Below are 25,634 nucleotides of genomic sequence, written 5' to 3' on the forward strand. Positions count from 1 at the left end.
ATCCCTTTTTGTCTTTAATGCACCTTTTTTTGTCTGTGGTTCAGGCTGCCCTAGAATCTTGCACATGTTCTACCCTAGACCTAGATTCAGCCACTACTTCTGGTTTCTTTCGATGAGGAATGCTATTTAGAGGCCACAGTCTGAGTATTAGGATTGCTCATTGCCACTGGGTGAAATTGCATCTAAGCATTTTCAATTGATATCTCCATCTGAATATTTTTGAAAAAGAGAAAAAAAACTGAATTCATATTGGTATCTTTGGTTTTTGTTTAATACTTTGATTTTAGGCCTTTATTTCATTTCTTTCATGTTGAAATTTTTTTTTTATCATAGGGAGGTTCTTATTTATTTTTTAGTTGTTTTAATTATTTATTTGTTTTCTTGTTTATGCTATTACAGTTGTCCCAATTTTCTCACTTTCTTCTCCATCCACCAAGCCCACCCTCCACTTCCATAGTCAGTCCCCATACCATTGTCCATGTCCATGGGTCCTTCATATATGTTCTTTGACTACTTTCTTCACTTTTTTTCAATCAGTCCCAACCTCTCTCTTTCCGTCTTACAGCTGTCAGTCTATTTCATGATTCTGTGCCTCTGGATCTATTTAGCTCACTTGTTTATTTTGTTCATTAGATTCCTCTTATAAGCGAAACCATATGGTATTTGTCTTTCACCAACTGGCTTGTTTTGCTTAGCATAATAGTCTCCAGTTCCATCTATGCTGTCACAAATAGGTAGGCATTCCTTTGTTTTCTCTGCTGCATAGTGTTTCATTGTCTAAATGTATCGAAGTTTTTTAATCCATTCATCTTAGGCTGTTTCCAAAATATGGCTATTGTAAATAGTGCTGCTATGAACATAGTGGGTTGTAAATTCTTTTGAATGGGTGTTTCAGGATTCTTAGGGTATATTCCCCATAGTGGAATTGCTGGGTCAAAAGGCAGTTCCATTTTTAATTTTTTGAGGTAACTCCATAATGTTTTGCACAATGGCTGCACCAGTCTGCATTCCCACCAGTAGTGCTCCAGGGTTCCATTTTGTCCACATCCTTCCCAGCACTTGTTGTTTGTTGATTTATTAATGATAGACATTTTGGCAGGTGTGAGATCATATCTCATTGTGGTTTTAATTTGCATCTCTCTTAATGGCTAGTGATGTTGAGCATTTTCATGTCTGTAGGCCATCTGTATGTCCTCCTTGGAGAAGTGTTCATTCAGGTCTTTGTCCATTACAACATTAGAAATTACTTATTTTCTTGATCCCACAATATACTTAGTTTCAGAATAATAATATTATTACTACTAATAAGACTATTGAATTGAGTTTGATTTCTTTGCAACTGTTTGTACTTAAAATATATCTGTATAAATTGTAAAAACAATTCTAATGTCACTCAAAATAACCTTTTTAATGTGGTCATATTATCTACGTGACATTTTAGTTTTGTTTATGAATTGCTTTATTTTAACTGTTTTTTAAATATTTAGATTATTAGTGTAATTCTGAAGTCAGAAATAATATGGGATATTTCACGGAAGTGATGTTATTCCTCTTGTGTTTTCTTCTTCCTTCTTTAGGTAGTAACTTTGTTAGATTTTGGCTTATCTTTCCTGTTTTTCCTGTTATAACTATAAGCAAGAACCAATATATTTATATTTCTTTCCCTTCCTTACAAAAAAGATAGACTATTTTATTTATGTAAATGTTTTTACTCCTTGCTTTTTTTCTTTTAACAGATCTCTAGATCTTAGAGATTATTCTATATAAGTAGAAAATGCTTTTAGTATTAAAAAAACTTTTGAGGAAAATTAATTTATTAAAATAAATTTAATATTAATCAAAATATATTAATAACAATATATCTCTGTATTCTTTTGATTGCCCTATGTAAGCTTATTTACAGGTAATTTTTAAGCATTGAAATAAAGGAATTTAGTGAACTAAATTAGTAAATTTTTACATGTTATTCATGCATGGTGATAGCTTTAGATCTTTCAATGTTTCAAAATAATTTTTTTAAGTTACAGCATAAAAGAAATATTTGATGCTGTTGTTACATTTTATATTCATGTTCTGTATTCAGTTTCACAAGTATAAATCCTTGTTTTTTTTATTAAGCTTCAAGTGGAAATAAAGAAATCATTTCACATATTAGTCAACATGGAGGAAAATGGCCTTACTGGTTTAAAAAAATGGGTGAGTTACTCTGAATATTAAAAACTCTATCAATGTTATGCTATGGAGAAGGTTTATAATATCTTCTTAATTTTTCCAGAAAATATTCAGAAGTTGGGGAGTTATACATTGAAATTACAAGTTGTATTGAATGAAAGTAATGCAGACACTTATGCTGGAAGACCACTACCATCTAAAGCAATTAAATTTTCTGTTAAAGGTAAGCAAAACACTAATACATAACTATATGCTAAAGGTAGCATTTTAAATTAAGAAAGAATAGATAATTTAGTAAAAGATGTTCAAGTAATTGTGTAACCATTTTGATCTGATTCTTCTGGGCAATTATATTTCTTCTAAATTTTGAAGACATTATTGTTTTCTAACTTTCATTGTTGCTGGTAAAGTCTAAAGCTACACTGATTCCTGACCTTTGTATGTGATCCCCTCTTTCCCAACACCCATATATTTGGTGAATCTGGGGGGGTTTTTTTGTCTTAATTTCTGAAATTTTAAATTCTAAGAATTTTCCTTGAGTTACTTTGATATCCTACTCTGTCTTTCTACAACATCTGATATTACATGCTGGACCTCTTGACTGATATGCTGGTATTCTTTTTTACTAGTTTACATCTCTCAGTTATAATTTTCTACTCTGTGGGAGATTCTCTTAACATGATGTTCTACCTCTGTATTAAGTTGTTGTGTTTTTTTAATATATTTTATTAAAATATATTACAGTTATCCCATTTTCCCCCTGCACACCCCCTCCCACCCACATTCCCCCACTTTAGTTCATGACCATGTGTTGTACCTATAAGTTCTTTGGCTTCTACATTTCCTATACTCTTCTTACCCTTCCCCTTTCTATTTTCTACCTACCATCTATGCTACTTATTCTCTGTACCTTTTTCCCCTCTCTCCCCCTCCCACTCCCCTGCCAATAACCCTCCATATGATCTCCATTTCTGTGGTTCTCTTCCTGTTGTAGTTGTTTGCTTGGTCTACTTTTATTTTTGTTTTAGGTGTGGTTGTTAATAACTGTGGGATTGCTGTCATTTTACTGTTCATATTTTTTATCTTCTTTTTCTTAGATAAGTTCCTTTAACATTTCATATAATAAGGGCTTGGTGATGATGAACTCCTTTAACTTGACCTTATCTGAGAAGCACTTTACCTGCTCTTCCATTCTAAATGAAAGCTTTGCTGGATAGAGCAATCTTGGATGTAGGTCCTTGCCTTTCATGATTTGAAATACTTCTTTCCAGCCCCTTCTTGCCTATAAGGTCTCTTTTGAGAAATCAGCTGACAGTCTTATGGGAACTCCTTTATAGGTAACTGTCTTCTTTTCTCTTTCTGCTTCTAAGATTCTCTCCTTATTTTTAATCTTGGCTAATGTAATTCTGATGTGCTTTGGTGTGTACCTCCTTGGGTCCAACTTCTTTGGGACTCTCTGAGCTTTTTGGACTTCCTGGAAGTCTATTTCCTTTGCCAGATTGGGGAAGTTCTTCATTATTTGTTCAAATAAGTTTTCAATTTGTTGCACTTCCTTTTCTCCTTCTGGTACCCCTATAAATTGGATGTTGGAATGTTTAAAAATGTCCTGGAGGTTCCTAAGCCTCTGCTCATTTCTTTGAATTCTTGTTTCTTCATTCGTTTCTGGTTGAATGCTCCTTTCTTCCTTCTAGTCCACGCCATTGAGTTGTGTCCCAGTTTCTTTCCCATCACTGTTGGTTCCCTGTACATTTTCCTTTATTTCACTTAGCATAGCCTTCATTTTTTCATCTAATTGTGACCAAATTCAACCAATTCTGTGAGTCTCCTGATCACCAGTGGTTTGAACCATGCATCTGATAGGTTGGCTATCTCTTTGTTGCTTAGTTATATTTTTTCTGGAGCTTTGATCTGTTCTTTCATTTGGGCAATTTTTTTTTTGTCTCGGTGGGCCTGTTACGTAGTAAGGGACAGAGCCTTAGGTGTTCACCAGGGTGGGTCAGTGTAGTCACTGTGTTGTGATGCTATATGTGGGGCAGGGGTCCCAGCAGGAACAATGGCACCTGCTCTGCTCTCTGCCAGATTTCAGTCACTTTCCCCGCTTCCCACCAGCATATTGGGCCCTTCTGCTGCTGATTTTCACGTGGGTGGGCTTGTATACGTTGTAGGACCCTGTGGGTCTCTCCAAAGAACTTTCCTGTGAGTCTGGGAGTTTCTCCTGCTGCCACCTCAACCCCTACAGGTGTTTTCCATCTGTAGTTTCAGGTTTTACTTCCCCACATAGTCTGTCCGACTCCCCGGTTGTTTCTCCCAGTTTATCTGTGGACAGATGTGGGACCACCCAGTCCACAATCCACCACCTCGCTGGGTCCACCAGCCGCCACCTTGCCTGCCCCGGCCCTCCAGCCACAGCCTTGCCACAGGTCCTCTCTGCCCAGTTGCCTGTCTCTACCCCTCCTACCAGTCTGGATGAATGTGTCTTTAACTCCTTGGTTGTTGGACCTCCATACAGTTCTGTTTTCTATCAGTTCTGGTTGTTTTTTGTTTTTAAATTGTTTGTTTTTCTTTTGGTTGTGCAAGGAGGCACAGTGTATCTACCTATTTCTCCATCTTGTCTGGAAGTCTCTGTATTGAGGTTTTTTTTTCCCTGCTATGATTTTTTTAGTTTCGAAGACAATTTATTCCCTTTTAATATATCCTCTTCTTAGCTCATGGATTCAGTATCTTTATTAATTCTCTGTGTATATTAGTAACAGTGGTGGTTTTTCTTGAAGCTTTTGAAAAAATTTATTGATTTTTAGAGACAGAGGAAGGGAGGGAGGTAGGGGGGCAGAAAGAGAGAAACATCAGTTCGTTGTTACACTTATTTATGCATTCATTGGTTGATTCTTGTATGTGCCCTGATTGGAGACCAAACTCAAAACCTTGGTTTATCCAGTCCCACTGTAGCCAATTGTACTACCTAGCCAGGGCTTCTCAAAGCTTTTTTATTTGTGGTTTGTTTTCCTCCATGTTGATTTTTTGTGTGTGTGTTTACTTTGGGTCTTTCATATTAAATACTCTTACATGACTGCTCACATTTGAGGATAGGACATTTGAAAACTTTTACTTGAGCAGATTATGATACGGATATTTTTAGGTTTTTCTGTCTTTATTCAGATTTCCCAGAGTGGAGCCTTGCAGTCTCTTTCTAGGAGGGTAAATACCTGGCTGCCAACGTTTTGGAAGCCATGCTGGGGAAGGGTTGTTGTTGAAGGATTTCACATTTAGTAAATAATCTTTTACTTATTTTCCTATTTTCAGTAACTTAAGACACTTTTGGTAGTGGTATTGCCCTCACTTTTTTTTTTTTAAATCTTCCTCAGACTGTGTCTTCCCCATCTATTGCCAGGGCTGAGGGAGGCAGTCAACTGGCTCTGTGTATCGAGGGGTGGGGATCTATGAAACTGTTTCTTAGACTTCATCAGGTCTTCCTTTTTTATTTTACTTTCACTCCAACTTGATACAACCATTCCTGAGACTTTGGGTGTCCTATAGAGTGAATTAGATTGTTCTCTGCTTACTTTGCTATGATTGAGGATTTGAGGTTCTTGGGTCTTCCTACAACAATAAGTCAGTGACACTTAACTATACATTCTCCAGCTTTCAAGTTTGGTAACTGTTGTCTTTTTTTCTTTGTTGTTTTATTGTTTATGCCATTACAGTTGCCCCAGTTTTTCCACCTTCACCCTCCTCTGCTCGGCCCATCCCCGCTCACTTCCATAGTCAGTCCCACACAGTTGTTGTTGGATCCTTCATATATGTTCTTTGACTACTCCCTTCACCTTCTTTTAAACAGTCCCCACCTTCCTCCTCCCCTCTTATAGCTGTCAGTCTCTTCCATGATTCTGTACCTCTCGTTCTATCTTGCTAATTAGTTTATTTTGTTCACTAGATTCCTCTAACTGAAATAAGCCAGTTGGTGAAAGGCAAATAGCACATGATCTAACTTATAAGAGAATTTGTATTTCTAGTAGTTTAACAGAGATGGCTGAAACTGTTAGACCAGAGACAATTTTTTAAGAACACCTGGTTTAGAGGAGGCTTTACGTATTCCGGGTTTTAATCCTGTGTTGAATGTGTTGCAAATATTTTCTCAAATAGGATTTTTAACTTTGTTTATTGTATCTAATGCGATATTTTAAACTTCATCAAATAGATCTTTTTATACCTATTATGTGTTTAATAATGTTTTGCCTTATTTGTCTTATGGTTATAAGCGTATTCCTTATTATATTATAATCTCATTCTAGAATTTTAATTTTATATATGATATGAGATAGAGATCTGACTTTATTATTTTCCCAAGTGGATTATAAATTTGTGTAATTTTTTGTACAAATTTAAAATGCCATCTTTATCATCATTTAATTTCCCATATGTAAATGAGTCTGTTTCTGACCTACAATGAATTTTCTTACCAGTGAATTTTATTTTTACTTTTTGTTTTATTTTTAAAGAGGGTAAACCAGAGAAATTTTCATTTGGTCTTCTGGATCCTCCTTTTCGTATTGGAGTTCCATTCAATATCCCTCTGGAGTTTCAGGATGAATTTGGTCATGCTACTCAACTAATAAATGATATTCAGCCAGTTCTTGAAGCAAGGTAATTTGAAAGATCAATTTGTATTTGACTTTCCATAGTTGCTAAGCATTAACTCTCTTTTCTGTTTTCCCCTTAAATATTTTGCATGTGGTTACCTTCAGTGTTATTATTAAAATGCGTAGGTTTTTATGATATCTAGGGGATTTATTTACCCCCAACCTATATCATCTGTGACTGTGGGGTCATGTATAAATTGACCTGCTAAAGTTTATGTTTTGACTGAATTACTGTTAATGTTGTTTAGGTAATCCTGATAGCTCTGTCTTTTTTACTCCGTTTCTTTTGGCAAGTATGATATGTCTCCTGGTAATTCATTGTTAATTATAACATGTTTATTTTGTTGTTGTTTGCTTATAAGCTATGGCCATTTAAACTGAAAGATACTGCCTAATAGATTTTTAACTTAATGCAATTTATTTTGGCTTGTTTTAAAATATATAACAATAACGTATATGCTTTCCATGCAAATTTGAGTCCTTCCTTAGAATTTTACTTAATAGTCCTTTAGAGTGATGTGATTGGCTTATATGAAGAAATAGCTCTTAGAAACTTAACAGTGTGTCCAGTGATGTCATTAAGTAGGTTCAGTATTTTCCATTACTTCTTTTTGTGGTGCCTAGGAAGTTCTTGATCAGTTTAAAGAGCATGAGCATGATGGTTGGATTTCATTTTTCCATTGGCTGCCATATTTATCTTTCTGGACCCACTTTTTCTGTGTGCTTTCTTTTGTTGTTTGTATCTGTTTTTTCCTTGTGCTATAATCCTTTCCTCTTTCATCATTTGAACATGTGCTATATTCTAGGCATTTGCTAACTGGAGATATAGAAGTGAATAAAGACATTGCATTTGCCTTCCAGAAGCTCATAGATTAGTGAAGATAATTTTAGTGTCTAGATGTATACCATGGTTAAGTTGCTAAAAGGCAATACATAGGTATAAAAAATATTCCAAATGAATTTTTTAGTTTTATATTCTCTTAGTTTGCAAAAGTGATTCCTGTCTTTTGACATCTCGCATTCATTTGAATGTGAAGCAGTAATGGAAGTAAAAGAGTTGAATACAGTTGACCCTTGAATACCAGGATGAGTTGCCGGCTCCTGCACTATCAAAAATTCACATTTAACTTCTGACTCCCCCAAAACTTAACTGATAGTGACCTGTTAAATGGAAGTCTCACCAATAACAAACAGTCAATTAAAACATATTATGAATATCATATGTATTATTACTCTATTCTTTCCAAAAAGTAAGCTTGAGAAAAGTGTTAAAATCATAAGGAAGATAAAATTACATTTATAGTATTTATTTTAAAAAATCTGCACATCAGTGGAACTGCACAGTTGAAGCCCATGTTATTCAAGGGGGTTAAGTGTACTTAAACACATTTATTCAAAAATAAAACACTAAAAAGAAGCCCATTTGGTCATGAATGGAAAATATTAGTGCATTAGTTAACAGCTATAACCGGTTATAACTTCCATCTTATCCTTTAAAAAATTTTTTTATGATTGATTTTAGAGAGAGGGGAAAGAAGTGGAGGGTGGAAGAGACAGATGGATTTGTTGTTCCACTTATTTATACATTCACTGGTTGATTCTTGTATGTGCCCTGACCGGCATTTGAACCCACAACCTTGGCATGAGGGGATAACAGTCTAACCGAGCTATCAAGCCAGGGATCCATCTTATTCTTGATAGGATATTCTTACATATGAAGTCTCTGTCACATAAATGTTGATATTTAAGATTTTGGACTTTTAAAAAAAATTTGGTGGCATGGCTCTGTGAATTAATCTTTAAAAAATATGGCCATTATCTCAGTGGGTTTCTTGCAGAGTTTGTTTGTTTTGGGGGTTTTTTGGTGTTAACTTATATTTTTAAAAATTATTCACACATATTGCCTAAAGAATCAAATTTTTAATAAAGCTTGTTCTAAAAGAGAGCACTTCCTCTTCCTCATGCCCTCTTTACTGACCCATAATCCACATCTCAAGAAGTGAACCATTGTCAACTTTTGCACTTAAATCTTTTAGTAATGAAAAATATTTATTTCTAAGTAACTTTATATTGCTACTTCTTGATTTCTTTTTTTTGTAGTTTTAAACATCTGTTGATGTATGGTTATGGAAGATGAGAACGTAACTCTCTTGATACCACTTCTATTACAAACAAGCCTTTTTTTCCATTCCTTCTTTCTTCAGTAAAGTTATGTTCTGTCTTGATCAGTATTTAGTGTTTATTTTATTATAGGTATATATAAATGCTAGTCACTTTCTTTATTGTTCAACTTTGTTCTTGTTATACTTTTTCTTTGCTAAGTGTATTACAAATTACTCCCTAAGTTTTCTGCCAGTTGTCTGGTCTCTTAAGATGTTTAGATGTATAGATAATCTATTAGTTTCATATTCTTGGAGACATCTCTCTTGGAACTTGTGTTCCAATCTAGATCAGTTGTTTTTAGGCTTATTAACAGCTATGATCTGTAACCTTAGACAAAGAAAATAATTTTGTTTTTGAATAAACATTAAGGTAGAATGTGATGGTCATCATAGGCAATATGATAGAGATTGCAGAGACAGTAGGAAATCTTACTCTCAGTATCATTAAAACAGTATTCATATTTTCAAGATAAATTGCTAAGTATCTTTATTCTGGATGTAGGGTTTGAAATTTGGAAACAGCCAACTGTAAGTTAGGCCCAAGAAATGGGGAGACAGGGCTTTGTCTTCTTTAATAATTATACTTTAGAGAGATGGCTCTGAGGTTTTTGAGGAAATATTCCTGAATTGTGAACCTGTGAAGTAGATTATTTTATTTAGCATTTAACCTTTCATGGGTTCCCCCATCTTTTAAAAAAGAATCCCATGTCCCTCTCCTTTTGCTGAAGCACATCCTTCACTAGTTTCCTAAGAAAGGGTACATAGGGAATAAAATTATTGCTCTGAAAATGTCTTTATTCTACCCTGATACTTGATTTATTTTTTAATTTTAGTTGTTCAAGTATAGTTTTCTGCCTTTTACCCCCATCCCAACCCCCACTGTGGTCCTTGATTTATTGAATTGAAAAGTGGACACTGTTTCCTGTCAAAATTAGGAAAGCGTTGCTCCATTTCTGCTTTTGAGTTTTCACTGTTGCTGATAAATTTAAACTTGGTTAATTTGCCTTTTTATTTTTCCTATGTATTGTCTCTGGATGCTTATAGGATTTACTTTTTATTCTTAACAGGGCAAAATTTTATAGCAATCCATGTCTGTATAGATCTCTTCATTATTTGAAGTACTCAGTTGGCCAAAAAGTCCTTTTTTTTTTTTCCATAAAATGAAAGGCAGTTTTTATTTTTTCTAATAACTTTATTTATTTGGATATTTTGAGTATGTCAGCTCTCTCCCGCTTGTTATAACATTGATTGTTCTCAAGTAATGTCTTGATTTGATCGCTGTCAACTTTAACTGGTCTACCCCACTGTGGAGCATCATCCAGCAAGAAATCACAAAACTTCACAAGCCCCTTTTGACACATTTGATCAATTATAGCACCTTCTCTGTACACTGCACAAATGTTTTTTTATTTTTGTGTTTCAGTTGCATTTTTACCTTTCTTGAAATAAAACATAACATGCCAAAAATATGTACTTTCTTCAATCTTCAGTACTATAATGGCAACAAAAAATTAACCAATTTTGATAAGATTTTTAAAAATGCATGCTGATGCGACAGCTGTCACAGTACAGTCTAACAAAATTGTTTGGAATGAAGTTAAAGACAACTAAGCACTACTAGAATCATCTTATGGAAAAAAAAACAAACAGAACTTCTTGGCCAACCCAGTACTTCATTCTCTACGTTTTCATTACTGTTTTGTCTTTCTGGGATCCATATTTATTTGGTATTGAACATTCCAGACTAGTTCTCTGATTTTCTTAATTTTTTATTTTTCTTAATCTTTTTGTTTTCTTAATCTTTTCTTAATCTGCTTTAGCTTCTGACAGATTTTTCTTAGCTTTATAACTTTTCCATTGAGTTTTTCCTTTCTGCAATACTTTAGTTTCCAAGAGTTCTTCCTGGTTTTCTGAATGTTCTTTTGTAGATCTTCTTTTTTTTTTGTTGTTGATAAATAATTGGTAGGTTTTTTTTTAATATATATAAAACTTCACCTACATAAATAATCTGTTTTCTCCAAGTTAGTTGTTTTATGTTGGTTTTTCATCTCTTTCCTTCAGATATCTTTCTTTCAGGTAACATTGGTCATCTGCTTATAATTGAGTGGAGAACTAAACTGCAAATAGGAGATTCAGCATGTAGGAGATGCTGTTGACCATGAACTCTGCTATAGGATGATCTGTCTGTAACACTTTCTTGGAGATAAATACTATTTGTCAGTATCTTTAGGTCTTTTTTTCTTGGGCTGGGCTATTTCCTTGAAGAAAAATCTTTACTTTCTTGCCTGGAAGGGAATAGTTTGGCTCTCCAGGTTAACTCATCCAGTAACAAGGCTGGGGGTAAGTATGGGTATGGGAAAGTCTCAGCATCTATATACATTTATTCAGGATTACCTCTTAAGACTGTTTCTTTTAGTATTTTACCCTCTCTTTCACCTTATATGCTTTCCTTTGATTCAGAGAGTGTCTGCTTTAGCCATTTTCAGATAATAACTTTTTAGCCATCTGCCAGAGACAGGGGAGATCTGAGGATATAAAGTTGCACGTTTTTTAAATTTATTTGGTTATCTATTTATTTTGCCTTTCTCTTTTGACCTCACTTTTAGAAATACCTAGTACCTCTAAAAGTGAATACTTGAGTAGTACCTGGGAATACCTTGGTTTCCAGCTTTTTCTGTTGCTGTTTCAGGGTTTAGGTTTTTTTGTTTGGGGGTGGGGGGGTGTTGAGACTACTAGGTCATTTACTACTGTCTGTCCTGTGTTTTAGAAAGTTTTGTCCTTCCTTTCCTCATCATCTTTAACAGTAAATTAAAGAACTCTTTCCCCTGGCTGGTGTAGCTCAGTGGATTGCGGGTCAGCCTGTGAACCAAGGGTCACTGGTTTGATTCCCAGTCAAGACACATACCCAGATTGTGGGCCAGGTCCCCAGTAGAGGGCACTCAAGAGGCAACCACACATTAATGTTTCTCTCCCTCTCTTTCTCCCTCCCTTCCCCTCTCTCTAAAAATAAATTCAAAAAAAAGAAAATAAAAAACTCTCTTTTTGTCATATTTCTGAGGTTTTATGAGATAGCGAAAATAGCTGTATGCCTTTAATATGCCATTTCCCCCTCAGGAGTCTTTTGTATACTGTTTTACATCTTTCCCCCTCCCCAAAAAAGCACGTTGTTTAATTTTTACAATTCATTCAGAAATACTTGTGAATACTTAAATTTCATTCTTCAGAAAAATTAGGCTTTTTCTTTTTTTTTTTTAAATTTTAATTTTTTTTTCAGTTACAGTTGCCTGCCTTTTTACCCAAATTAGGCTTTTTCTTTATCACACTATACTTTTCCTTTTTTCTTCACCTTACCCTTGACAGAGTAAAAGGTTTTCACTGTAAGGATCTCCACATGTTCAAAGGTGATTTAGGAATCAAATTGCCCATGGCAGTAAGTTAGGGATGTCAGCGTATATTCTTACAAGATTACTTACAAGGCTGTACTTCATTTTTTGGCCACCGTCTATATTTGCCATTCAGTTTAACAGGTGGCAAAAATCCTCTAAAATCTCATTGAGTGAAAGATTTGCAAGAATCTATGGCAGAGTCTGAAGAAATGTTCAAACCTGGCCTAGTTGGATATTTTTTTCTCCAGGACTGTATGCATGGTTAGCATTTGCTTATTTCCTACTTTGTATCTTTACTATTTCAATGTATGAAGTTTTACATTTTATAGTATATATATCATTTGTAGTGTTTGGCTTACTGGTATCACTTATTAAGATTTGTTGGATCATTTTTCTGTAGAAAAGAAATTCATATGAATTTGCTTTTCTGTTCAGTTATTTTTTCCTATTTTTAAAAATACAATTTTATTTTTAAAAAACGGATTAAACATGCTAGTGGCATATGAGAAAACAAACCACTTTTGCAGCTTATTTGTAGGTAATGGAGGGGAAGTTACAAACTAATTTATTTTTTTTTCCAGTGGTTTATCTTTAAAATATGAAGAAATAACCAAGGGACCGAATTGTGTAATTCGAGGTGTTACAGCTAAGGGCCTTGTGAACTCTTGTCAAGGCAAGGTAAGCATTGTACATAAATGTTATAGTACCGGTTATTATGTAGTAAAAATGAAATTGTAAATTTAAAATTGAAGAACCTATTTATGTAACAGGATGACTGTGATGTTGGATTTTTAGGAATTAATCAGGATCATGTCACCTGACTTACCATTTATATCTCTAAGAAAAATCAGCATGTGTGCTACTGTTAACTAAATATTCTCAACTGTATTATCTTTATTTGAGTCTTTTCACATTCAAAGCTATTTTTTCAGTAGTTATCCAGTACTATATCATTTCTTTTTAAAAGACATTTTTTAATTACAGTTTACTTTTAATATTATTTTGTATTGGTTTCAGGTGTACAGTATGAGGGTTGACAATCAGACTTTATAAAGTGTTCACCCAATGTTTCTAGTACCCACTCTTTTCTTTCTATCCTTTTTGTATTCTTAGTAACAAGTATATGAGAAATTTTAGCTCACTTCTATAAACATATTGGGTTAGGTATTTGGATAAAGGAAAGTGTCTTGGGAGGGATAAGGTTGGGGAACATAAAGCCAGAAACTCCAATCAGATAATTTTTTAATTAGGTATGTAAAGCAACTAATAGATTTATATGACTAAAGGAAACACTATGGATAATAAATTAAGTAATCTTACCTTTTTTCACTGTATCATTACCTTCAATATATTATTTAAATTTTTTCCTCTCAAAATGATGTTTAAAATAGAACATATGAATTTAAGTACTATTTACTGTACTTCAGTATATAATCAAATCAAAGATAAAGTTTTGTACATCTTTTTGAATTCAGATTTTCTCGAACTAAGAATTTGAATTCATGGTAAGTTTTCAAATTATGAGATAAACTTAACCAAAAACATTTCTAGATTGTAAAAAAACTTTTTATTTTGGAATAACATTATGTTTATAGAAGTTAGAAACATAGTACACAGAGTTCACATACACTCTTCACCCAGCTTCCTTTATGAACATCTTATATAACCATCCTATATTTATCCACACTAAGAAGTGAACATTGATACACTATATTCAACAACACCATGGACTATATTTACATTTTTTTCAATTTGTTTCACTAGTGTGTTTTTTTTCCCCTATTCCTGGATCTAATCCAGTATACTATGTTGTATTTGGAGATTTTTAGATTTTTTTTCACTTGACTATTTTCCCATATTTTTTATAATGTCCATCTTGATTTTGGTCATCATTCATGGTTATGCCTTATAAATCTGAAGAAACTGTTGTCTGTAAAGAAGCAATGTCAATATTTTTACCTCCATCCCTTACATACATGTATATAATCTCAGTCAATTACAGAATTGCTAAGTAGCTTTTGTTAATGGTATGAAAATAAAAAGCAAAACGAATCAAAATTGAGGTAATAAAATACTTCAGTATTTGCATAATACTTGGACTTGATTAATTTATTTCTACAGAATTTTAATCTGAAGGTTATTCTTCCGGGTTTAAAAGAAGACTCGCAGATTTTGAAAATTAGATTACTACCAGGTAATTTTAAGAAATATACCTAATACTTACCTTTTAAATAAAATTCTTATGGTAATGTATGATACAAATATAAAGGTGAAGTATCTTTGGGTTTGATTATGGTGTAAGTTTTGAAAATACATATAAATGTATAACATAGCACTGACAGAAATGGCCAATTAAGAAACAGGAAGCCCTGGCTGGCGTAGTTCAGTGGATTGAGCACAGGCTGCGAACCCAAGCGTGGCAGGTTCAATTCCCAGTCAGGGCACATGCCTGGGTTGCAGGCTACGGCCCCCAGTAACCGCACATTGATGTTTTTCTCTCTCTTTCTCCCTCCCTTCCCTCTTTAAAAATAAATTAATAAAATCTTTTAAAAAAAGAAACAGGAAAACATTAGTGAAGTTATAAAAATAACCTTGGGAGAAAAAAGTGAATATTGAAAATGTATTTGGGAACTATTTTTAGGGCTATACTTATTAGACTTATATTAGGACTAGATCAGTCCTTTACCTTTTTTTATTTCATGTTTCTTATAAGAAGAAAATTATTTCGTATTTTAAGAAGGTTTCTCATCTATTTATGTTGTTAATTTGATAATGACACCAATTTGAAAATGAAGTTACATTAAAGTTACACTGGGTAGAAAAATACTAATTTGAGAGGTGGTCTATTTTAGAGCTTCAAGGAGTATATTATAGACTCAGTCCTTTTGCATTTGAATCTAAGCTGACATTAATGAGATAGGTAAAGGTCTATGTGTCAGTTTCTTCATGTGTAAAATAAGAATATTTATTTTCAGAGTTGTGAGGATTAAATGAATTAACATAGGCAATCCTCACTTTGTACAGTTCTGTGGTAATTAAATGGAGGACACAGTTCTAGTGTGCATGAATTATTAACACAGTATTGCTCAAAGTGAGAACTGCATGAGCTTGTAAAATGCCTAGAACACTGCTTGGGATGTAAGTTTCAGCTCTGATATTAACAGTACTATGGCTACATCTTTATCCATATATGATCTTTTGTACCGGTTTTAAGTGAAAAGAAACTTATTAGCTATTTTTTTTCAAAAATTTCCTTCAAGCATGAATTGATAAGGTGTAAAAATTGGCATATTAAAAGTATAATTAAAAGTATAATTAAAAATCACTACATATTAATAAATTCTTATGCTATTATTTTAGAGGTTGGCTAGAAATATGTATTAGAGTAGTGAAATTCTTAGTAATCGAATGGTTTTGATATTTTTTTGGAATTTGAGAGGGAAAGTGATAAAGTAGGAAGTAGCACAGTATAGTGATTAGTGATCAACAGGTTTCAAATTTTAAACCAAAACTTAAACTTGAGTCTGCTGCTCACTAGCCATTTGACAAGATACTTTATCTCTTTGGATCTCAGTTTACTCATCTATAAAATGGGAACAGTAATATTAACTTCTTTATTAAGATCATTGTGAGGGTTATATGAGAATAGTACTTAATAAAAACTTAACATATTGCCTGGCATATAGTAAAATATAAACTAATAGTATTATAAAGTAAAGTATTTCTAGTAACTGTTTTTCTTTGTGTACTTACACTACCAGCATTAAACATAAGTTGAATTTTAAAATATTAGCGTTTATAAAGCACATCAAGCCATCTTGTTGCAGAAGTGTAAACCCTCTTTTTTTAATCTTAGAGGAAGCTTGCATTGCAATTTGCATATGATAGTAAAATAGTGGGCAATCTAACAAATTGTCTGATTATATCATTACATGAACTGATCTTTTAAACATTATTACACAAAACAGACATCTAGTTACACATTCCTGAGAAATCAGTCCTTGTATAAAGTTCAAGTTAGTAAATAAAAAAGTAGTTTAATAAACTTTTACTTTTCTTCTTGAACACTTTTTTCCTGGATCTTCTAAAGACTTTACATAAATACGTGATTTCTAGCGTGAGTTATCATTGTGTTGTAGCTTTTTACATAAAACTAAGTGTAGACATCAAACATTTTGACATAATTGAGACAACCCTGATCATATACAGAATCTATGCATTTGGGGATCAGAAATGATAAAACATGGATATTCCTTAGTTTTTTTTCTCAGCATTATTTATAAAATATTAAAACTTGAAATATTAAAAATTGTTTCTTTTGCTATTTTAGTATTTCAGTCTTACAAACTTGAATCTGTATTTCATTATTTAATTTCTTTGTAGGTCCCCCTCATCGATTGAAAGTGAAACCTGATTCTGAAATTTTAGTTATAGAAAATGGAACAGCTTTCCCATTTCAGGTAGAAGTTTTGGATGAATCAGACAACATAACAGCACAACCAAAATTGGTTGTTCATTGTAAGGTAAGCTGTTGTAAGATAAAAAGTATGTAGATTTTATTTTGAGTCCCATTGTAGTAAATGGAAATGACTATGTCTTTCAGCTGCTTTATAGTAAGCCTTCTATATTATCTAGGTCTTTAACAATTATTCCATGGAGAAATTTGTGAGATATCTCATTGCCAATAGTTTTCAGGACCCCTAAGCCAGTAAAGATGCCAGCTATGCCAAGTTTCATAAAGAAGTTATGAACTAAAGATTCCTCGCACCTCATTTCAGATGAAGTATTTAATTTATGAATAGAGTGGTGGAAATGTCCTTCAGGATTGGGGATAGATGGATAAATGAAGATGACTAAAACCACAAAAAGGAAAGGGAAACTCCAATAGTTTATAAAGTAGAAAAGAAAGTTGTTGAGGAAGTTAGATTTTCTTCCAAAACAGATAAATTTTACTTAAAAGTACAGAAAATGAACTCTTTTCATTCAGAAATTTGCAAGAGGATTAGTGAATTCTGCTTAGAATTCTCTAACTTATAGCCAGAAATAGCTGTAGTGAAGTACTTAAAAATTTAAATAACCATTATTTCATAATAATCAGTTACATTAATGAAGTTTTACTTTATTTTTTATGCATCTAATAGTTTTCAGGTGCTCCTAACCTTCCTCTCTACACTGTGGATTGCAGTAGTTCCGGAACCAGTATTTTATCAGGATCTGCAATTCAGGTTCAAAATATCAAAAAAGACCAGACGCTTAAAGCTAAAATTGAAATACCTGTAAGTTGTTATTGTTATTCATTGGAATTATATTGACTCTTCATACAAATACTCTTTAAGAGGATTATAATAAATTCTGTAATATTATTTGACTTTTAAAAATGAGGTATTTGCATTTCTTTTAGCCAAAGGGGAAAAGAGGCGTCATGATGTGGTATAGTGAATAATTTAACATTTTATATCAAATATTAGTAATTTTCTTGATGAAATATTTTATATCTGAAACATTGATTTACATATTCCTAAAATTGATTTGTTCTTATGTAAAAATTTGATATTTCTGGGTCAGTTTTTTTTATAGTTTATACTTGTTTCTTAGATAGTTTGGTAAGTATTTCCACTTAAACTACCACTGAAGAACTATAAGCATTTAATTTGTATGTATAATTTAAAAAATAAACAATGGTTTTTATTTAGTATTTTCATATAGATTTATATGTTAATATGGCAGTAGGACACTTTTTATTGGATATACATCATGGCTGAAGGTGAAGCCAGTGGGATATAAACAGTTGATCCCCTAAGGTTTCTGAATGGATAACAACTACTTAAGTAAAATACTTAAATGTGATTTCTTTGTAGTTGATAGTAGATGGGGAATAACCTAATTCCAGTTGACTGTTTTCCTACTTAATTATATATCAAATAACATCTGGAGTCTCAAAAGGGTAAAAGACAGCTTTTATTGTTTGTAATTAGAATGAGATGACTTTATTCTAATTATTTTTTCAAACTAGTTGTTTTTGATAATCTTCAGATATTTGTTATGCATTTTCCCATTTTAATAATATAGCCAAAATATTTTGAGCATACTATTGTGCAAAAGACCAGGAAGAAAATATTTAGATTTAGGGAAGAATCTGGGCTTGGAAGCAAAAGTAACAAATTATTAGGTATTATGTAAATAATACAGGGCAGCAACATAGAGAAGACCTGAGAATCCAGGTCAGTTAAGACAAAGACCAAAGTATATCATTTAATATGCAGTTAGAAAATGGTATCCAAGGGTATTGACTCTTGAGTTTGAGTCAGGCAAATAGTTTATGTACATGGTGGAGGGTGGATTATTTATCTGATACTCATTGAAGTAGGAATTTTGAATATGTCATTTATGCGGATGGACTTCTATAGAAATGACTGTAACTGAAGAGGAAAGAGGCATGTGCTAAGGAAGAGTGTAGGGGTGTTTTAGGTTTAGGCTTATTTTGAATTTTGTTTATTTTGTGGAACACAATATTCCTAGATTATGAAATAATGATGTAATATTTAATCTTATATGCCTAAAATCAATTTATACAGGTTAACCCAGCTCATCTGTACTGATCTGTGGAACACAGATGTGCCCATAATAAATTATAAATATGCCAACTCAGTCTTCAAGATGTTTAGAGTCTTTATCTAGCTATAAGCAAACTTGTCCACTTAACCTCAATGTATAATGAATTGAAAAAGCATTAGTGTAAGGGAGAAAACTGTACTTGAACAATGATTAAAATTAAAAAAATAGAAAAAAAGAAAAAGCATTAGTGTAACCTTAATACCATTAAATAATGTACTTTACAGCAATTATTTGACCCTAATATTATGGAAAGTTTTGGATTTTTTACACCTTTATTCTTATTAATGAATGTTAGTCACCACATTCATGTCATGTGATTAAAATTTTAAAAGTTTGGGGAATTTTTAAGTAAATTTACAAATAAAAGGGAGGGATTCCTTTTAAGTCCAAACATGCCAATTTTTTGGTCTTAAAGTGGTCACTATCTTTATAACTTAGTGGTATAAAATATGGAATTATTAATAGTGTAGTACACTATTAAATATAAAACCTATGAATGTTTACAGTATATATGATGATCTTCTATAATATTGGAATAAATTTTTCACCAGTGTAATAAAACATTTACCTTTAAAGCCAAAAACCATGTTTTCAAAAAGTATAGATGTCACTCAGTTATATTGGTTTCCCTCTCTTCCTAGAGTTGTAAAGATGTGGCACCTGTGGAGAAAACTATTAAGTTGCTTCCCAGTAGCCATGTTGCGAGATTACAGATATTCAGTGTGGAAGGACAAAAGGCAATCCAGATCAAACATCAGGACGAGGTTAATTGGATAGCAGGCGATGTTATGCGTAATCTCATTTTTCAAATGTATGATGAAGGAGAAAGAGAAATCCATGTAACTTCAGCTTTAGCAGAGAAAATTAAAGTAAGTATCTCAAACAAATTAGTTATTTTTAAAGATTTTGTGTATTTTATGCTTAGAAAACTCTGAATGAGACTTTTCATAGGGAACCTCTATGAAGAACTATATCACAGAGAAATAATACTATTTTTTAAAATTCCAGGCTAAATAATAATTTTTTACTAGTACTAAATTGGAACATGAATGATTCATTTGTGACAAATGATTTTGACACTTAAACCAAATTCCAGTCTTTGGCATGTTGCTTAGTTGTCACTGCTTGACCACTTGTATTTCTGTATCCACAATCAAGGTCACCATCTTACCAAAGCATTCTATTTATAGCTATTCTGAAGACAGTAAATAAAAGGTCTGGTAAAGGTAAAAAATGAAATAGTATTGTTAATTATAGAGTCCCGATTTGGCCATTTGAAATTGGTATACCACTTGCTAAAAACATTAGCCTTAGAAAAGAGTTTGGTTGGTTCTCAGTAGGTTTAGGTGGTTCTTGCCAATCTGCTGTCATTTTAATGTGTAATTTGTACCTAGATAGGGTAACTCTATATGTTGAAACTTCTCATGTAACAGAAAACCAAATCAAAATGATTAGATTGTTTTCACATAAAGTACATTGCTCTAGCATTCTTGATTGAAAGGATAGTGGACAATTTATGCTTGCTTTTTTAAAAGTACAGTCAGTTCAGCTATAATGAAACATGTAAATTCCTAAAAATCATTGTACTATGTAAAATAGCGCAATAAAAATCACAGGGCATATGGGGAAAAAGGGAATTATAATATTCAAACCTCATCAGTCACCCATTTAAAAATAAATATAGGAAATTAATAAAACAGTACCCAAAACAGTAGCAGTAACCTTTTAATTGATTAAGAAGGCCATGAACGCCATAAAAATACATCAGCTTACTTTTGGAAGTGGGTGAAGGATGTGTTGCAACTTGTGAACTACCATGAGGTGGTAGAAATGCCACTAGATGTGAACATGTGGCTCAGTATGCATAAATAGCTAGATGTTAGGTGTTTGAGATATATTGTATGTTCCTGCATGGCTTGGTTCAACTGGGTACAGTTTTGTGTGTTCAACTATTGTAAAGTAAAATTTGTTTCATACTCAAATTTTTCCCTATTATTTGAATTTCATTCAAACAAATTTGCAGTTTCAAACCAATTATTATAACAGAACAAACTATACTTTCCTCCTTGACATTCATAGAGGAAAAAACTCCTCAAATTTCGTGTGAGGAATTAATTTTCTAAAACTCCAGTTTTCTTTAAGGCAGAGATAAACACGCCCCCACCCCCAGTCTCTGGAAAGCCAACATCTGTGGACCCTTATGTTATGGATTCCAATAAACTAAAAATTTGGACACTTGCTATTTGTGAGATAGGGTATACAATTTACTTTTTTGTACTGTCATATCCTATAGTTATTTTGAGTCTCCAAATGTAGGATCTGACATTTTGAAAGAATCGTTTAACCGGATCTTAGTTTTAAAATCTTATTTGGAATAACTGTTGTTATAATCAGTTTGTTTTCTCTCATTAATGAGGGAAGAGAGGATTGGGAGAGAAATAATCCTGAAAGGGGGGCACAAATCATTTTCATCTGTTGTATATTAGCAGATTTGAAATTGAGTGGTTTAAAAATGGTGCCAGGAACCTGACTTCTAAACTGGTTCCACATCCTATTTCTTCTTCTTTTTTCTTTTTCTTTTTTTATTCTATTGTTTATACTGTTACAGATGACCCTTCCTCCTTACCCCCTTTCTTATTGAAATTAAGAAGAAACATTGACTGGAGAGCCACTTCCTGTATATAACTTTCTTTTTGCTATTCTCTGAGCTTGTGGCCTGCATTTGACACATTTTGCCTCAAATCTAGTAGTTATGTGTTTCTTGAGTTCCAAAGATTTTAAAACATTCACCTCTTTGATGTTAATAAAAAATATCAAATATTTTATTAAATTAAATATATTTTCTTTTTTTTAAGATTTTATTTATTTTTAGAGAGGGGAGGGAGGGGGGGGGGGGGGGGGGGGGAGAGAGAGAGAGAGAGAGAGAGAAAGAGAAAGAGAAAGAGAAAGAGAGACATCAATGTGCGGTTGCTGGGGGTTATGGCCTGCAACCCAGGAATGTACCCTGGCTGGGAATCGAACCTGGGATACTTTGGTTCCCAGCCCACGTTCAATCCACTGAGCTACGCCAGCCAGGGCTTAAATTAAATATATTTTCTTTAAAGAGGTTTTGTGTATTTTAGGGAATTCTCTAATATTTAGGAAAATGAATCCAAAACTGAACAGAAAATTTATTGAAAGGATAGCAACATTTTTATGTAACTCTTGCTTTTTTCTGTTGTTTAAAAAAAAGTACAGTAAAGAATAAATAAGAGTGAAAGATGGTTTAAAAAATAAAAAGGTGACTAAGAACATTAGAATGGTATAAACTGGGATGAAAATATTAGAAAAGCAATGATTTAAGAATGACAGTGGTCAAAGACTAAAAGCAGAGAGGAAGTTCAACTAAAAATATCAGAAATAGAAAGGATTGGAAGTTTAAAAGGAGGCTAGATTGGGATAATCTGTTTTAAAATGTGGATCCAGTAACAAATTAAAATATGGAATACAAAAAATGCAAAATTAAACTATAGCGAAAAGCATTTAAGAATGGGTTAAGGGGAGACCCAAGATGGAGGAGTAAGGGGAAGCTACACTAAACTCTCCTCACAGGATCAAACTGGAATCACAGCTAAATTATAAAAAATTCATCCTGAATAACCAGCTGAGCACTAGCTAAAGAGAAGCCTTACAACCAAGGACTTACATTACCAGAATGAGACTGGTAAAATGTGGTGAGGCATGAGAGGACTGGCTGAGCTTCTGTGGGCAGCAGCTGAAGTTCCAGCAGTCTGGTGGGGTTTCCCCCTGAGAAGTGTGGGGTCTTCATTCCTAGGCTGGAGCACCAGAACCTGGAAAGGAACCCAAATAACATCAGGCCGTGAAAATCAGTGGGGTTTCTGTCTACCAGGGAGAGATGGCAAGAGACAAAAAGCTGCTTTAAGGGCCAGCTCACAAAATATCATTTGTAGCCATTTACCCTGGGCTCCTGCAGAGGAAAGGCAGAGCAGTCAGAGCCACATGAGGAGAGTCTAGGGTTGGTGGCTTCGAAGACAGATCTGAAGTGTCAGTCACCAGGATCCTTGTGTTCAGTTATTCCTCATACTGTGGAAGCCATCTTTCTCTGGCAGACCACTCTCCTTTTGGCATTAGCCTGGGAAAAAGCAAGAGCCCCACCCTGTGGAGCTTAAGCTCAGCTACTGAGGAGTACAACTGGAGGCACTTTCATGAATAAGACTAACAGAAAGCCTGCATATGGAGGTGGATTTCTGGGAGCTTTAGGACTTTAGCCCCCAGGCCCTGTGCTGATAAAAGCTGGCCTATGTCTGGAGCTTCGTTCTTTCTGCACACAGCTGGGCCTGTAAGAAGGAGTCACAAGCTGTGGATCACTGATAGCTCCAAACGTGTTGCCCACGGCCAGTCACAGGCAGCATCTGCCATAGGTTTGCACTATAGTCTTTGCAGATCTACTTAATACATAAGAACAAACACAAAGAGGCAGCCAAAATGAGAAGACAAAGAAACAGGCCCCAAATGAAAGAACAAGAGAATTCTCCAAAAGAAGAACAAAGTGAAATGGAGGCAAGCAATTTATTAGATACAGAGTTCCAAGTAATGATTATAAGGATGCTCAACAACATGAAAAAAGACATACAAACCATTAAAAAAGGACAAGTCAGAAATAAAGAATGCAGTATATGAAATAAAACACTGGAAGGAATAAACAGGTTAGATGAAGCAGAGGATCAAATCAGTAATTTGGAAAACAAGGTAAAAAAAAAAAAAGCCAAACAGACCAAAAAGAAAAAAGAATTTTTTAAAACAGGGGAGTTTAAGGGACCTTTGGGACAACATAAAGTGTAATATCATTCACAAGGGGTTACCAGAGGGAGAAGAGAGTGAGCAAGGGATGGAGAACCTATTTGAAGAGATGATTACTGAAAATTTTCCAACCTGGTGGAAGAAAGACAAACATCTAGCAAGTGCTAAGTCTCAAACAAGATGGACCCAAAGAGGCCCACACCAGAACACATGGCAGAGCTTAAAGACAAGGAAAGAATCTTAAAAGCAGCAAGAGAAAAGCAGTTACAGTGTTGTTAATTCATTTTGGAAGTCATGACGGGTGCTGAAACCAATGGGTACAGAACGATGAAGCATTTTCTCTTGCAGGATGGTATCATGGCTCATAAAAGTTCTAGCAAATGTGATAAGTCCCGAGCAAACATCAAGTGCTGGAACATTTTTTTTCTCATCAGAATTTGACTAATATAGGGATTGACAAGTTCTGAGGCCAACAAGTACTGAGCAATGACTGTAGTTACCTACAAGGGATCTCTCTTAAGACTGTCACTTGATTTCTCAACAAAAACATTTCAGACTGAAAGGGATTGGCTTGAAATATTCAAGGTGATAAAAAGCAAGGACCTACAGCCAAGGCTACTTAACCCAGCAAGGCTATCATTTAAAACTGAAGGAGAAATAGCCCTGGCTGGTGTAGCTCAAATGGATTGAATCCTGGCCTGTGAATCAAAGCATCACCAGTTGTTCGAGTCTCAATCAGGGCACATGCCTGCGTTGCAGGCCAGGTCCCCAGTATAGGACATGTAACAGGCAACCATACACTGATGTTTCTCTCTTTCTTTCTCCCTCCCTTCCCCTCTCTCTAAAAATAAACGAAATCTTTTTTAAAAATTGATGGAAAAATAAAGAGCTTCTCAGACAAGAAAAAGCTAAAGGAATTTGTTCCCACTAAACCAGTATTGCAATATATGTTAAAGGGGTTTCATTAAGAAGAAGAGAAAGGAAAAGGAAATAACAGAGGAAAATAGTTAAATAACATGGCAATAAATATATATAGCTATCGTTAATCACTTTAAATATAAAGGCTTAAATGCTGCAGTCAAAAGACATATGGTAACTGAATGGATTTGAAAACAAGACCCATATATATGTGGGTACCTACCTCAGAACAAAAGATACACCCGAACTCAAAGTGAAGCGATGGAGAAAGATACCTCATGCATATGGAAAGGGGAAAAAGCTGGGGTAGCAATACCTGTATCTGACAAAATAGACTTTAATACTAAGGCTGTAGTAAGAAACAAATAAGGATACTACATAATGATAAAGGGAACAATCTAACAAGAGGATATAACCCTGGTAATCATTTACGTACCCAGCATAGGAGCACCTAAATATGTAAAGCAAATGTTGATGGACATAAAGGGAGAGATAGTCAAATACAATCACTGGAGAGGATGTTAACACCCCATTGACTTCAGTGGATAGATCTTTAAGACAGAAAATCAAGGAGACAGAGGCCTTAAATTACACACTAGATTAAATGTATTTAATTTATATCTTCAAAGTATTTCACCCCAAAACAGTAGGATATAGTCCTTTCAAGTGCACATGGAACATTTTCTAGGGTAGACCACACATTAGGACACAAAACAAGTCTCAGTAAGTTTAAGAAGACTGAAATCATATCAGCATCTTCTTTGACATTAATATGACACTAGATATCAATCATAAGAAGAAAACTGAAAAATACACAGAGATATGGAAGCTAAATAACTTTTTATTAAACAGTGAATAGGTTAACAATGACATCAAAAAAGAAGTTAAAAAACACCTTGAAACAAATGAAAATGAGAATACAACAACCCAAAATCTGTGGGACA

At 33.8% G+C, this 25,634-nt stretch overlaps 1 protein-coding gene across 1 annotated transcript in view; it reads left to right on the forward strand.

The window, feature by feature from the left end:
- SMCHD1 (structural maintenance of chromosomes flexible hinge domain containing 1) overlaps window positions 1-25,634 on the forward strand; it is a 143,130-nt gene that overhangs the window by 46,597 nt on the left and 70,899 nt on the right. The window contains exons 18-25 of the mRNA XM_028524982.2: window positions 2,119-2,196; window positions 2,276-2,395; window positions 6,669-6,813; window positions 12,939-13,035; window positions 14,479-14,551; window positions 16,741-16,880; window positions 17,499-17,633; window positions 19,614-19,841. Coding sequence (XP_028380783.1) covers window positions 2,119-2,196; window positions 2,276-2,395; window positions 6,669-6,813; window positions 12,939-13,035; window positions 14,479-14,551; window positions 16,741-16,880; window positions 17,499-17,633; window positions 19,614-19,841 — 1,016 coding nt within the window. The remainder of the gene's footprint in view (window positions 1-2,118; window positions 2,197-2,275; window positions 2,396-6,668; window positions 6,814-12,938; window positions 13,036-14,478; window positions 14,552-16,740; window positions 16,881-17,498; window positions 17,634-19,613; window positions 19,842-25,634) is intronic.

Source organism: Phyllostomus discolor, chromosome 9, assembly GCF_004126475.2.
Source record: "Phyllostomus discolor isolate MPI-MPIP mPhyDis1 chromosome 9, mPhyDis1.pri.v3, whole genome shotgun sequence".
Lineage (NCBI taxonomy): Eukaryota > Metazoa > Chordata > Mammalia > Chiroptera > Phyllostomidae > Phyllostomus > Phyllostomus discolor.